This window comes from Trichechus manatus, unplaced genomic scaffold (genome assembly GCF_000243295.1).
Source record: "Trichechus manatus latirostris isolate Lorelei unplaced genomic scaffold, TriManLat1.0 scaffold00003, whole genome shotgun sequence".
Taxonomy (NCBI): domain Eukaryota; kingdom Metazoa; phylum Chordata; class Mammalia; order Sirenia; family Trichechidae; genus Trichechus; species Trichechus manatus.
In genome coordinates, this window is record NW_004443939.1 from 15438307 (window position 1) to 15451277 (window position 12971).

Here is a 12971-nt window from a genome sequence, read left to right on the forward strand (position 1 = left end):
TTAACATAGTCCTTTTATTTTATTTTTTTAAATCCTACATAAATTTACCTTAGGGCTAAAATATTTCTCATAATAGCATAAATAGCTTCACTTAAAAATGTTCCCCTGTGATTGCTAAAGCAGCTGTGGTGATATAACAATAGCCCCCCAATGCTTCCCCAATTAAAGAATTCAACTTGCAGCTTTCTACCTTTACTTTATCTGTCACCTTTGTTAGCAAGTTTGAAAAGATTGTGACTTTTTTTACTATGTAAGCTTAGTGCTACCAACCTGATTTGTCTTGTAGTATAACTACTCCATGTTTACTGGTATTGGTCATGTTGTACATTATATATTGAGGAATTACTTGTCTTGGATTTATGACTTCTTCTAGGGATGGCACACCTAAAACAGTTTGTAGGCTAAACAAAAGAAAGAACAGAAAAAAGTTTTTCCCCCACAAAATAAGTAGAATAGAATACAAATGTGAAAATGTATGACTGGAAAACAAGCAAATAAAGGCAGGAGAATGTTTTGTTTTTCTTTTAACAAAACTTATAAGGCTTATATTTAGTATCCATTTTCAAATATATTTATCTCAATAATCTTCTAAGGAGTCCAGTATGGACCCCAATGTAAAGCTACAGTTCTGAGTCAAATTAAAAGCACATCATATGCAAAACATTCTATTTCTACTATACCAGAGCTATAACAAGAACATTTATTAAGAAACATATATGCAGATTAAATTCTAAGCTTTAAGGACTAATCCGTTCTTTTTCATTTGCCTATTTTGATGAAAATGTCAAATCAACAATCTAAGCACCCCGGGAACTTGGTTACAGCTTAGTTTTAGCTTACTAGATCAGAATAATATATCTCCAAACTTCTTCGACATCTTCCTGGCTTATTTCTCTGTTATCAATTGAGTTTTCTTGATCTTCATTGATTATTTCACGCTTTACTTCCCCCGTATTTTCCTAAAAAAAACCCCAAAAAACCATGGTTTAATTTGTTATGCTTAAAATAAAGAAATACGAATGGATATTACCCTCAATATTTAGTAATTCTATTAATATCAGTCCATTGTGAAGTTACAAGGTAGTGTCACCTGAAGAAATGTTACATATGGTGATGGAGTTTTTGGTTTTGTAGCTGTCCCTGTAATACTCCTCAAGTCAATTTAAAACAAAACATGCTTAAATTATATAAATATTGTTTCAAGTATGCCTCACTACCATTTTTATAACTGATTCTTTGGGTTCCAAACAAATTTACACAAAAGTTTTAAAATACAATGTAGGTTGGGAGATTTCAGTGTTGGCTTCAAATGTGAAAGAATTACTTAATTTTTAATGATTCTATTATTGACCACATGGTAATTATATTTAAACTGGTGACTAGCAAAAGAATGCTTTACCTGAGAGGAATGTAATCCATGCTTTTTAGGAGTTCTACGAGATAAGTTTCGTAATTTAAAAGTATTATCCTTATCTTTGGAAAAGTTCTCTACGCTGTTTTTTCTCAATTCTGGATGCCTTCGTGGAAGACTTTTGAGTGGAGAAGTTGTAGGAAATCTAGTTTAAAAACAATATGCAATTAAATAATATAAGATCAGAAAAAAAACTTTTAGAGCCAGTGTATTAAAAAAAAAAAAAATCGCAGAAAGAACCCGACTTGCATTATCAAGAAATGGAGATGCCACATAAATCCATTTTCCCATTAAACTTTTCTAAACTCTTCTAATAGTTTCCTGCTTTCTTTAGTATATTATACATCTTTTAACTTTATTTTTGGATTTTTGCTGTTAGGTGCTGTCGAGTTGACTTTGACTCACAGGGACCCCATGTGACAGAGTAGAACTGCCCCATAGGGTTTTCCAGGCTGTAATCTTTACAGGAGCAGATTGCCAGGTCTGTCTTCTTTGCAGCCTGTAGGTGGGTTCAAACCTCATTCTGGTTAGCAGTTGAGCGCTTAACTGTTGTGCCACCAGGGCTCCTTTATTTCTGGGTAACTCAGGGTTATTTATTGTTAGGATCAATTTTGTTGGAGAGCTATTGCTTATGTACAAAATGGCTTTAGAATACCACATTTTCTGAATTCCTTTGATAAGCTATCTAATTTGTATATATTTTCTGCCCTTTGTTTGACTGTGATTGTTCTCATTTCAGGCGGTGGTCTATGTTGCTCCCGCTGATTATAGTGTTCTTTCTTCCTTTCATTTCATTATAAAATATTTCAGAGACACATAAAAGTATAGAGAATACAAACCAATATCCACATATGTAACTGTAAACCAGTGTAATTATTAACATTTTGCCACAGACTATTTATTTTTAATGAAAGAAAATATTATAGATTGAAGTCCCCTGTGTATTGTTTGCTTATTCCATTTCGTTCCTTCCCTTCCTAAAGGAAATCGGTAACCTAAAGTTGAGGCATTTCCTTCTTGTCCATGTTTTTTGCTTTTAATATACATAAACAAGATATGGTTTGATGTGTTTTTACTTTATGGTATCTTTTATCATACACTAAATTTATACATGTTTTTAGTGCCCTTATAAGTTCTTTCTTACCCCAATGTCATAAATTATTTTCATATACTTTCTCTTAAGTTTTATTTTTCATATTTAGGTGTTTAATCCATATACAATTTATTTTTGTGGCACAGATCAAGATCTAATTTTATTTTTTTGCTCATAGATACCTAATGGTCTGAACACATTTATTGAATAATCTTTCTTTTACCGTTTGATTGTGAAGCTATACTGGTCTTATACTAACTTCCCATATATATGTGGGTTTATTTTTTCAATACTTAATTTTTTAAATTTAATTTAAGCCTGGATATCAGGTAAGGCAATTCTCCTTCTCCTTGTTCTTTAAAATTGCCTTGGGTCTTTGCATTTCCAAATTAATTTTAGAATCTGTTTGTCAAAATCTACAAGAAATTATATTGGGGATTTGAATGAAAATGCACTGAATTTATATATTAATTCGGGAAGAACTGACATTTATGATACTAAGTCTTCTCATTTACGAACAGGGCATCTGTTTCCATTTATTCCCTTCAATAAAATTTCATAATTTCCCTTAGTAAGGACTTGCATATTTTGGGTAAACTTTATTTCTAGGTACTTTAAAGCTTTGTTAGCATTGTAAAAGACTAGGGTCAGAGAGACTAGTTAAGGAGTTACTGAAGAAATCCAGGTAAGAGAGAATAATGGCATAAAAAAAAGAACATTCATAGTAGAGAAACGGGCAGATTAGAGAACTAATTAAGTAGCATTATTGATATGATTTGATAATTATATTTGAAGGGGAGAGGAAAAAGAAAAAAATCTAAGCAACTACAGAGAAGACAGTACCATTCACTCGTATATGGAACATAAGAGGATGTGATTTAGGTTAGGGGAAGATAGGAATTTTCCGTATGCCACATTTGAAGTGTCTGTCTAGAAAGCAGTTTAATAAATGGGTCTAAAGCTCAGGAGAGATATTTGGGCTGGAGATTTGGAAGTCATAGGAAAAGCAGATGAAGACATGACATGAGACTGCCCAGGGACAGAGGTGAACTGAGACAAGTCCATGATCTTGAGTACCAGTAATAGTTAAATGGGCGAGCAATAGCACAGGAGCCCACAAAGATGACTGAGAAGTAGTTAAGAGAGGAAAGCTTTGTAGTGTTATGAAAAGTAGACGATACATGCTTATTACTGTAATTTACTTGTATGACATAAATCTTTTTTGGCCCACAGGTGAGAATCAATTTCTAGGACATTTCAATAGAAAAGAAGTAATGTTGTAGAGAAAAAAAGCATGGACATTAGAATCCAAAGACCTAGTTTAACGGATCTATAACAAAGAACAGAGGGTGCATGTGAGAGAAAAAGCAATTACGTTGGCCCTAGGGAGTCAGAAATACTGCACAGCGGAGGCTATAATGGAGCTAAGATTAGAAAAAAATGTATAAATTTGCCAGTCTAACAAACATGTTTAGTATTTCAATGTGGAAGAATATTTCAGACAGAGGGAACAAGATTTGCAGAAGCACGGCCTCAGTTTCCTCATCTGTAAAAAGGGGTTAATACCTACTCTGCTTGGCTAGTCTAGGGGTTATACAAGAAAATATCTAAATCATAAAGTAGGGTTTCTGGTACATGATAACTGCTTAATAAATATTCTCTAGACCCTGTGGTACATATATTTCTTCCGTTATTTATTATACAAAGTTTGCTATTATTTATCTTGTCACATGTATTCTTAGATTATAATAGATTATATGTTCCTTGGGAGCAAGGACCTGTGAATTTGTCTGCAAATCCAGAATCTGTGAACCTAAAAACCAGTAATAATTGGTCCTTGAAATGTGATAGGGCTTTCAAAATATACAGAATAATAATTTCTCACTCTTTTCACCTACCTCCCTATTAAATATACTATTTCACATTTTAAAAATTTGAGTTTTGTAGCAATTATCTTTAACCTTACTATTTTTCTGAACGGTTTTAACTGGACTAGGAACAGTAAGTTTTCTAAAGAACACACTTCTTCTGCTGAAGAAGCTGCTGTTTTAGTGAAAATGTAGAAGTGGAGAGAAATAAAGCTTTATTGTTAAGTAATTCAATTTTGCAGTTATATATCTGTTCAGTACCTGAATAGCTGATTGTTGTCATCAAGATTTTCTGATCCCCACCTGCCTTTGATATCTTCGATGACATGATTCTTAAGAAATTTCCTCAGCAGTTGGATAGTCTGTTGCCTTGTAACTTCAGGACCAAAATTGCTATTATTTTTTAATAGGTCATAAAGCCACTCCACTGCTTCACCTGCTGTGAAACAATTGCCATATTTTTTAAAGTGTTGCCTATGTTTTCTTAGAGGCATTCCTGCCCGAAAAGATGTGGTAACTTCATTCCACTGCAAAAAGAAGGGGGGTGGGGGTAGGGGAGGGGGACAAAAGCTTTTAACGATTTGACATAAATTAGACCAACAAATCTTTCATTGTAACTGATTACCCTGTAAAAATTCATGAAGAAATTATTCAGCTTATTTGTGTTGCATAAAGTTTTATACCTCATTATACATTTCATTGATAATATTTTTATGTAATAGTTTTTACGAAAAACATTCCATTGGATGGTCAACTTATTTAGGAAGCCTAGGAATAAGGAAGGAGACATGCAATGACCTGCTTCTTGGTCCTCAATAGAGAAAGCATTTGTTCCTGTTTTTCACCTCAACTATTATCAAGAACTCATGGTGACCTTTGTGTGTCAGAGTAGAACTGTGCTCCATAGGGCTTTCAGTGGCTGATTTTTTGGAAGTAGATTGCCAGGCCTTTCTTCTGAGGAGCCTCTGGGTGGACTTGAACCTCCAACCTTTTGGTAGAATCAACTGGTGGTAGTGAAAATATTGAGAACATACTGGTAGTATTTGTGTCAGGCACTATGCTTTATATTGATCATTTCACTGTAATTCTCACAATTCTATGAATAGGTACTAATATTTCCCCTTTTATAGATAAACAAAATGAAGCACAGAGAAAGTCAATAATTTGGCCAAGTTCACACAGCTAAATGTTGAACCCAGGCATTCAAACTCAGGTTTGATTAACTAAAACCTGTACTATCAACTAACATGCTGGCCAAACAAAACTCAAGGCAGGCAACAGTTTTACTGGCAAAATACCTTTAATATTAAAACAGTTTATGTATTTACTATAGTTTATGTACTTACTTACATGAAGATTCCTATAGGGAACATAGAACAGACTGAATAACTTAAGTAAACTGCAAGCGCATTGCATATTTAATTACTCTGTGACATATTTACATTTCAAAAAGATACTAATGTTTTCCAAATTGTCCCCAAATCAGCTAAATTTTTAGGTTTGTGGTCCTTCTAACAACGGAAAACAGATGTGGTGCAGAATAAACACATCTCTTTTCAACTGAAAAATTCTACTAGGTCAAGAAATTTGATTTGTAACCTGAGCTATGCCACTACTAGCTTTATTACCACTTATCTAACCTATGTGGCCCCAACATCACAACGCAAACTTTATTACCACTTATCTAACCTATGTGGCCCCAACATCACAATGCAAAATTTAAGGACCAAAAATACAGTTGTTGTTAGTTGCCATTGAGTAGATTCTAACTTATGGCGACCCCATATGTGCAAAGTAGAACTGCTCCATAGGTTTTTCAAGGCTATCATATTTCAGCAGCAGATCACCAAGTCTGTCCTCCGAGGTGCCTCTGGGTGGGTTCAAACTGCCAACCTTTCTGCTAGTAGTCAAGCACTTAATCCTTTGAGCGACCCAAGAACTCAAAAAATACAGTAATTATTCTTTTCTTCCCATGTTATTTATTTATTCAAGAAACATATAATGAACTGCCTACTATGTAGTAGCCTGGGAACACAGTAGTGAAAATGACAGAAGGGGTCCCTGACCTTAACTAAATTACAGGATGTCTTTTCCTGAGATGCAGTACAGTGTATTGGTTTTAAGAGTGGGCTCTGGAGTCAAACTGCTAGAGTTTGTTTCCTGGCTCTAGCTCTACCGCTTATTGCTTAATATGACCTTTTGGGCAGGTTATTTTACGTTTCTGTGCCTCAGTCTTCTCATCCATAAAATGGGGATAATAGTATAGGGTCTATAGGGTCACTGTGAGTCAGAATCAAATCGACGGCAGTGCGTTTGGTTTTGGTTTAATAGGCTTGTTGAATGCATAAAAGGATTTAATACATTTACTGGTAAGCGCTTAATAAAAGAAGAAGACCCTCAACGAGATGGATTGACATAGTGGCTGCAACAATGGGCTCAAGCATAACAATTGTGAGCATGGCGCAGGACGGGGCAGTGTTTCCTTCCGTAGTACATAGGGTCGCTATGAGTCAGAATCAACTTGACGGCACCTGACAATAACAACTTAGTAAATGTTTTTTCCAATGTGCTTGTTCTACTTTCATCTAATTTAATGAATTTTTACAATAATGTGACTTGATTAAGGTTCCTTCAGTCCTAAATTCTATCCTTTATAAGGATAAACACAATCAATAACTTGCTGAGCAGCAGAATCTATGTAGAGAACACCATACCAGGAAGATCTGAATTCTCCCAGCCCTGCCACTTACTGGTTATTGGGCTTCAGGAGAGTTACGTAACTTTTCTGAGCTGCAGTTTCCACACAGATAAAGTAGGGCTAATAATACATGCCCACCTTAGAGGATGTCCTGAGAAGATACTAGGATACTATATGTGAAAATACCGTTGTGACCTACAGAATATCAGTCAAATGCAACAACAGTGCTACTAAATATCTAAATGTACAAGACACTGTATAACAGTATACATCCAGTGACCACCAACAATGGTTATTTATTGATGGGTACTTCAAAATATTTCTGTCTTTTGAAATAGGCAGCTGTTACCTGGTGCTTTTTGGCCAGGACCTAGTAAAATCTATGCATTCTGCACCAAATTCGCCAGGCCCAGCAAAATGAAGCTGCCACATTAGGGCTTGTCCTCAATTTGACCCTACAAAGCACAAAAATCCATTCCAAATTGTTCTCTGACCCTCACAGGGGTAGAAAGGCGTGGGGAGCGGCTAAAATCGGAATGTTCTCGGGACGCTCAGGGGTCTCCTGACAAAGTGAGAGTATGATGCAGCTTTCCCAGAGCGTTTCCCCTTGGACCTAGCGCCCCAGAGGGCCGAGACCCTCAAAAGAGGTGGGAGAGGCGCGTCCGGCGAGGGTTCTGCGACACCTGTTTATTCCCCTCACCCTCCTTAGCATCAGGGAGTCCTGGTGGCGCAGGGGTCAAAGGGCTTGGCTGCTAACCGAAAGGTCGCTCTGCGTGAGAAAGATGTGGCAGTCTGCTTCCATAAAGACTACAGCCCTGGAAACCCTATAGGGCAGTTCTATTCTGTTCTATAGGGTCGCTATGAGTCAGAATCGACTCCCTGGCAGTGAGTTGGTTGTTTCCTTTGTATTGATCCAAGGGGCTCTGGGACCCATTGCTTCGACCAGGGTATAGTTACAAACGGTTCCATTTAAAGTGGAAGCCGCCCCCAGCCCGGCTGGTGAATCTCGTCGTCCCGCTCTGACTTACCAATTTGGTGGCTCGATAAGGCCCAGGAGGCACACCTCGATTCTCCATTTCGCCCACAGGGCCCAGAGGTCTGTCAGAGCCAGCTGCGGCCCATGACTCGCGGTCCCGGAGGTAGCCAGGCACTACCGTTGGCCCCGCCGCCGATTTGAATACTCTGAAGAGTTGCGCTGATTGGCTGGGCCGGAGGGTCACGTGACGCCACCGCTAATCCAGTGTGGGAACAGGCCGTGGAGCCAAGGTAGGTAGAGGCCTACGTCGGTCCGGGAGACCCGGTAGGAGGGCACTGGCTGGTCCTGCGGTTCTGGGCGGGGGACTCCTGGCCCGACGGATGGCGCTCCTCCTGGCGGCCGGACCCATGGGACAGGCTCGGGCTTCACCCGACTTCCCTGGCGCTGCTTCGCCCTCTTGCGGTCGTTGCGAGGCGGAGTTGAGTTTCTGCGCTCAGAAGGCGGGGTGGGGGTGGGGAGGGGAGGGGTGCCGGAGCTTTAAGTCCCAAACAAGATTGAACTCTAGCCTTTTGTTTAAAGGAATTTGAAATTCCAAAAGAACGGGGTGGGAGGGGAAGGCTCTTCTACCGGACCTCAAAGGATCTCCGTGTGGCGCTGTGGTTAAGAGCTCAGTTGCTAACCAAAAGGTCGGTAGTTGGAATCCACTAGCCGCTTGGAAACCCTATGGGGCAATTCTACTCTGTCCTGTAGGGTCGCTATGAGTTAGAATCAACTCGAGGGTCAGTGCTTCAACAGGTTTCCAGTAGGGTTAGCAAGTAAAGCAAAGCACCCCCACCGCGTACGTTTCCTGCACTGCCACTAGTTGTTTTGCTTCTAAAAAAACTTTTAGGATGTTTGCAGCGCGCTCTCTCCTACGTCTCAGCAGAGGCCCCAACGCAAAAATGTAGTTTTAAAACTCCCCTGAATGCAGTTGGAGAATGGAGCATAAGTAGATTTCCATAAGTGTACGCAGTGTGGGGCTCGGAAAAGCTGTAAAACTTGCCAAACTGCTTCATTTAAAATCTGCCGTATCTTTATAAGGGGGCCCTGGTGGCGCAGTGCTTAAGAGCTCGGCAGCAAACCAAAAGGTCAGCAGTTGGAATCCACCAGCCGCTCCTTGGAAACCGCATGGTGCAGTTCTACTCTGTCCTATAGTGTTGATGTGAGCCGGAATCGACTCCACGGCAAAAGGTTTGGTTTTTGGTTCTCATTATAAGAATACGAGTTATGTTTACATCATGACCATACATTTAAAAATGTAGTGGGATCTTGGAAAATAAATCTGCAAAAAACGTCGTTGTCGTTTTACAAATGTTCAGAGCGTTGAAGACACTTGCCCAAAGTCTTGGGTCCAGTTGGCAGAGCTCAGACTTCATCCTCTTATAAGTGCTCCTTCTGTTACCTGTATGAAACTATTTGATGCTAGGAATTCCTTAGTACAGCAGACTGAAAGGATGCATGAATGGTTTGAAGCTGTGGTAGAATTAATTTGGAAATTAAACAGCAATTTTAGAGTATAGGACTTCAGGAGAGAGAAGAGAAAATGTATTAGGGAGGAGTGGTAGTGTCATGCTCTGGAGTTTACCTTAACCATAGAACTATTAAGGATAGTTCAAGTGGAGATGCATCTGTTTTCTGAGCAGGGCTAGTCAGTAGGAATTTTGAAAACAGTCAACCAAATTTTGCATTTGTGTTAAGGAAAAGATGTAAAATAATAGATGTTACAAAATAGTGTTAATGATTTTTTTTATCTGGCTTTAGAATGCAATGTCCTAGAATTTTTTTCTTTTTCTTTTTTCTCTTGCAGCCTATTTCCCTTCAGAATGAAATGAAGATGAGAATGTGAAAGCAAAAATTTATTTTGCATTTTTGCTCACTTCTCAGGTTTGGAATTGACTGTACAGCAGCTAACAACAACTAGTTGAAAATCATCTCACACACAGGCTTAGGTGTTATGAGTAAAAACATAACAAAACAAAACAAACCAAACCTTTGCCGTTGAGTTGATTCCGCCACCTGATGCCCCAATGTGTTACAGAGTAGAACTGCTCCACAGGATTTTCTTGGCTGTAATATTTATGGAAGCAGATCGCCAGGCCTTTCTTCTACAGTACTGCTGAGTGAGTTCGAACTGCCAACTTTTAAGTTAGTAGTCAGGTACAAACAGGTGTTATGAGTAGTCGCAGCTTAATATTACCAATGTTTCTAAGATATACACTGACAGGGAATACCATTAATGTCACAAAATTAATTTAAAACTATAAGATACCTGAAACATTTTAAAGGGTGACTATGAAAGTAAATCCAAAATTAAGTTTATAAGAGAATGGTTGCAGAAGCTCTAAGAAGCCATGCGGCAAGACGTGGGTTTCACATCTTGGGAAAGCCTCTGAGACTCTCACTGTTTTCTAGATGCTTTCACTGTATCTGGACTCATTCTGCATTATCTACCTTCAGATTGACAGTTTCTTTAGATAAGAAAATATCTACAGTCAGGTTTTTGTCAAATGTGGGTGTTCTTGGTTTCTTTAAGGTGACTTTGCACATCTCTGCTCTTAGCCATTATTTACTGATTTCATAACTTAACTCTTGGGAGTCATTTCTCTCCTTTCCAGATTTTGGGAGTCACTTTATCATCCTTTTCCTTATTCCCCTACATCACAATTTCTCAGAGAGGGTAACAATGACCTGCATTAGAATTACCTGGGGTACTTTTTAAAATACTGGTTCCTGGGATCCCCAAATGGTGTTTGGGGAGTGGGGGTGTATGTGTGATATGAGAGGGTAGATTCATGGTACTTTCTTAGGGATGGAGGAGCCTGGATCTCTGAAGACTTCTTGGAGCTGAAATGATATGCTTTAATACCCACAGACTGCCTACCTGTGGACTTACATGTGAAAGAAATATAAGGTTCTTTCATGGGTTGATTTGTGTCACCCAAAAAGATACGTTCAGTTTCTAATCCCCAGTACTCATGAATGTGACGTTATTTGAAAATAGTGTCTTTGAAGATATAATTAGTGAACATGAAGTCATACTGGAGTAGGGTGGGCCCTAGTCCAGGGTGACTGGTGTCTTTATAAAAAAGAGAAGAGACACGGAGAGACAGGCACAGAGGGAAGATGACCATGTGAAGACAGAAGCAGTTATTGGAGTTATGCTGCCACAAGCCAAGGTATTCCTGGTGCTCTCAGAAGCTGTAAGAGGCAAGGAACCATCTTCCCCTAGAGCCTTCAGAGAGAGCATGGCCTTGCTGCCAACGTGAATTCAAACCTGTAGCCTCCAGGACTGTGAGAGAGTAAATGTCTGGTGTTTTAAGCCACCCAGTTTGTGGTCCTCTGTTATCACAGACCCAGAAAACTAATACAGCTTCTCTTAATTTACTCTTTCTCACAGATGAACCTGTTCCTAACAGATACAATGACAATCACAAAAGAAAATGAAATGAATGCATCATCTCTTAAATATGCTGAGACACAAATTTTTTTGCACCTAGACAGAAATTATTTATCCCAGGAGGCTTTCTCCACTCTGCTCACTAGTTTCATTTATTCCCATTAGAATGACTTTATCTAGTTTTTTCACTGCTATATTTCTAGACTGTAAAACAGCACATAATGGAATCTTAATAAATAGTTGGTAGATGGATGCAGTTTTTTCTTACCACCAAAAAGAAAGTTTATATATAGGTAATCCAATCCATTTATCTTTTGTTCATAGGAAACGTTTTATGCAATATGCCTGAATATTTGTAAGATTTATCCTTAAAGTTTAGCCATTCCACCAGGCTAAGTCTAGTTATGGGTCTTATTTCATGATCTTCTCTAGGATTTGGTCTAGTCTGAGAGAATTTCCTCTATTTTAAATTGCATTAGGCTGTTTTCCTCCCTGTTCAGAAACTCTTGTTGATTATTTGATGTCTTGGATCTGATATTTCTGATATCCTTCTATAATTTTATTATTATTATTTTTTCTCAAGTTCTGAAAAAATTCTTCTGGCTGAGCTTCTGATTCACTGTTTTCCTTTTGCATCCAGCCTCTCATTCATCTCCAATAAGCTTTTCTAATCTCTAATTATTAATTTCTGTGTAGCCTCTTGATTTAGGCCTGAGAATATGAATTAAAGTTTAATTATTTTCCTCTTATTTTTTACAGTAACTCACTGTAAAATGCTCAAAATTGATCCTCTTTTTTTGGAGTGCTGATTCTTATGTGGGTTGATTTTTTTTTTAATGTATTCTTATCGAGGTATTTTTGTGTTTGTTTTTAATTTAGTATGATTAGTTAAGATGAGCCCCAGTAAAGATCAGGTAAGTCCACATTCGTATTTTCAAATAATTACTTTTTACGTTTCAAACATTCATTTCCAAGATTCTGTATCCTCAAGTGTGCAGACAGCTGATATCGTTTAGGTTTAGAAGTATAGCTGACATTGTTTTGTCTGGCAATTAGCCCTCATTTCTTCCTGCTTCCTCATTTGGGGAACTATTTGTCCCACTCTAACTTGTATTCTGAATGGGCATTTCTGTCTTCTCATATGACTTCCCCTCTTGCTCTCTAGGAATGAACATTTGACCCAACCGAGCTATAGTATTTTGCTCCCCCAAGTCAATGACTCAAGATGAGTCAGTCAGAGTCCTCTGAAAATTTTTAAACTGAGTCAAGAAGGAAGAGCCTTATTTTTCTGATGACCAAGCTGAGGGGATAGAAGCCAAAAGCCAGTAGTGGCTGTAGTGTCAGCTGAATGGAAAATCGTGGTCAGGTAGAATGCACTGATACCCAAAGAGAAACAGAAAAGAGCAAAAGAGTGCTAGTTTCAGTCTTTCTGAGGCTAATCACATTCCTAGAATTAGATTACATGATCCAATAAATATATACACATATA

At 38.2% G+C, this 12971-nt stretch overlaps 1 protein-coding gene across 1 annotated transcript in view; it reads right to left on the reverse strand.

The window, feature by feature from the left end:
* Positions 1–12971, reverse strand: part of DEPDC1 (DEP domain containing 1) — a 34567-nt gene that overhangs the window by 12646 nt on the left and 8950 nt on the right. The window contains exons 2-7 of the mRNA XM_004369045.3: positions 8353–8581; positions 8099–8302; positions 4634–4899; positions 1400–1556; positions 841–959; positions 271–401 (exon numbers count right to left, since the gene is read on the reverse strand). Coding sequence (XP_004369102.2) covers positions 271–401; positions 841–959; positions 1400–1556; positions 4634–4899; positions 8099–8302; positions 8353–8581 — 1106 coding nt within the window. The remainder of the gene's footprint in view (positions 1–270; positions 402–840; positions 960–1399; positions 1557–4633; positions 4900–8098; positions 8303–8352; positions 8582–12971) is intronic.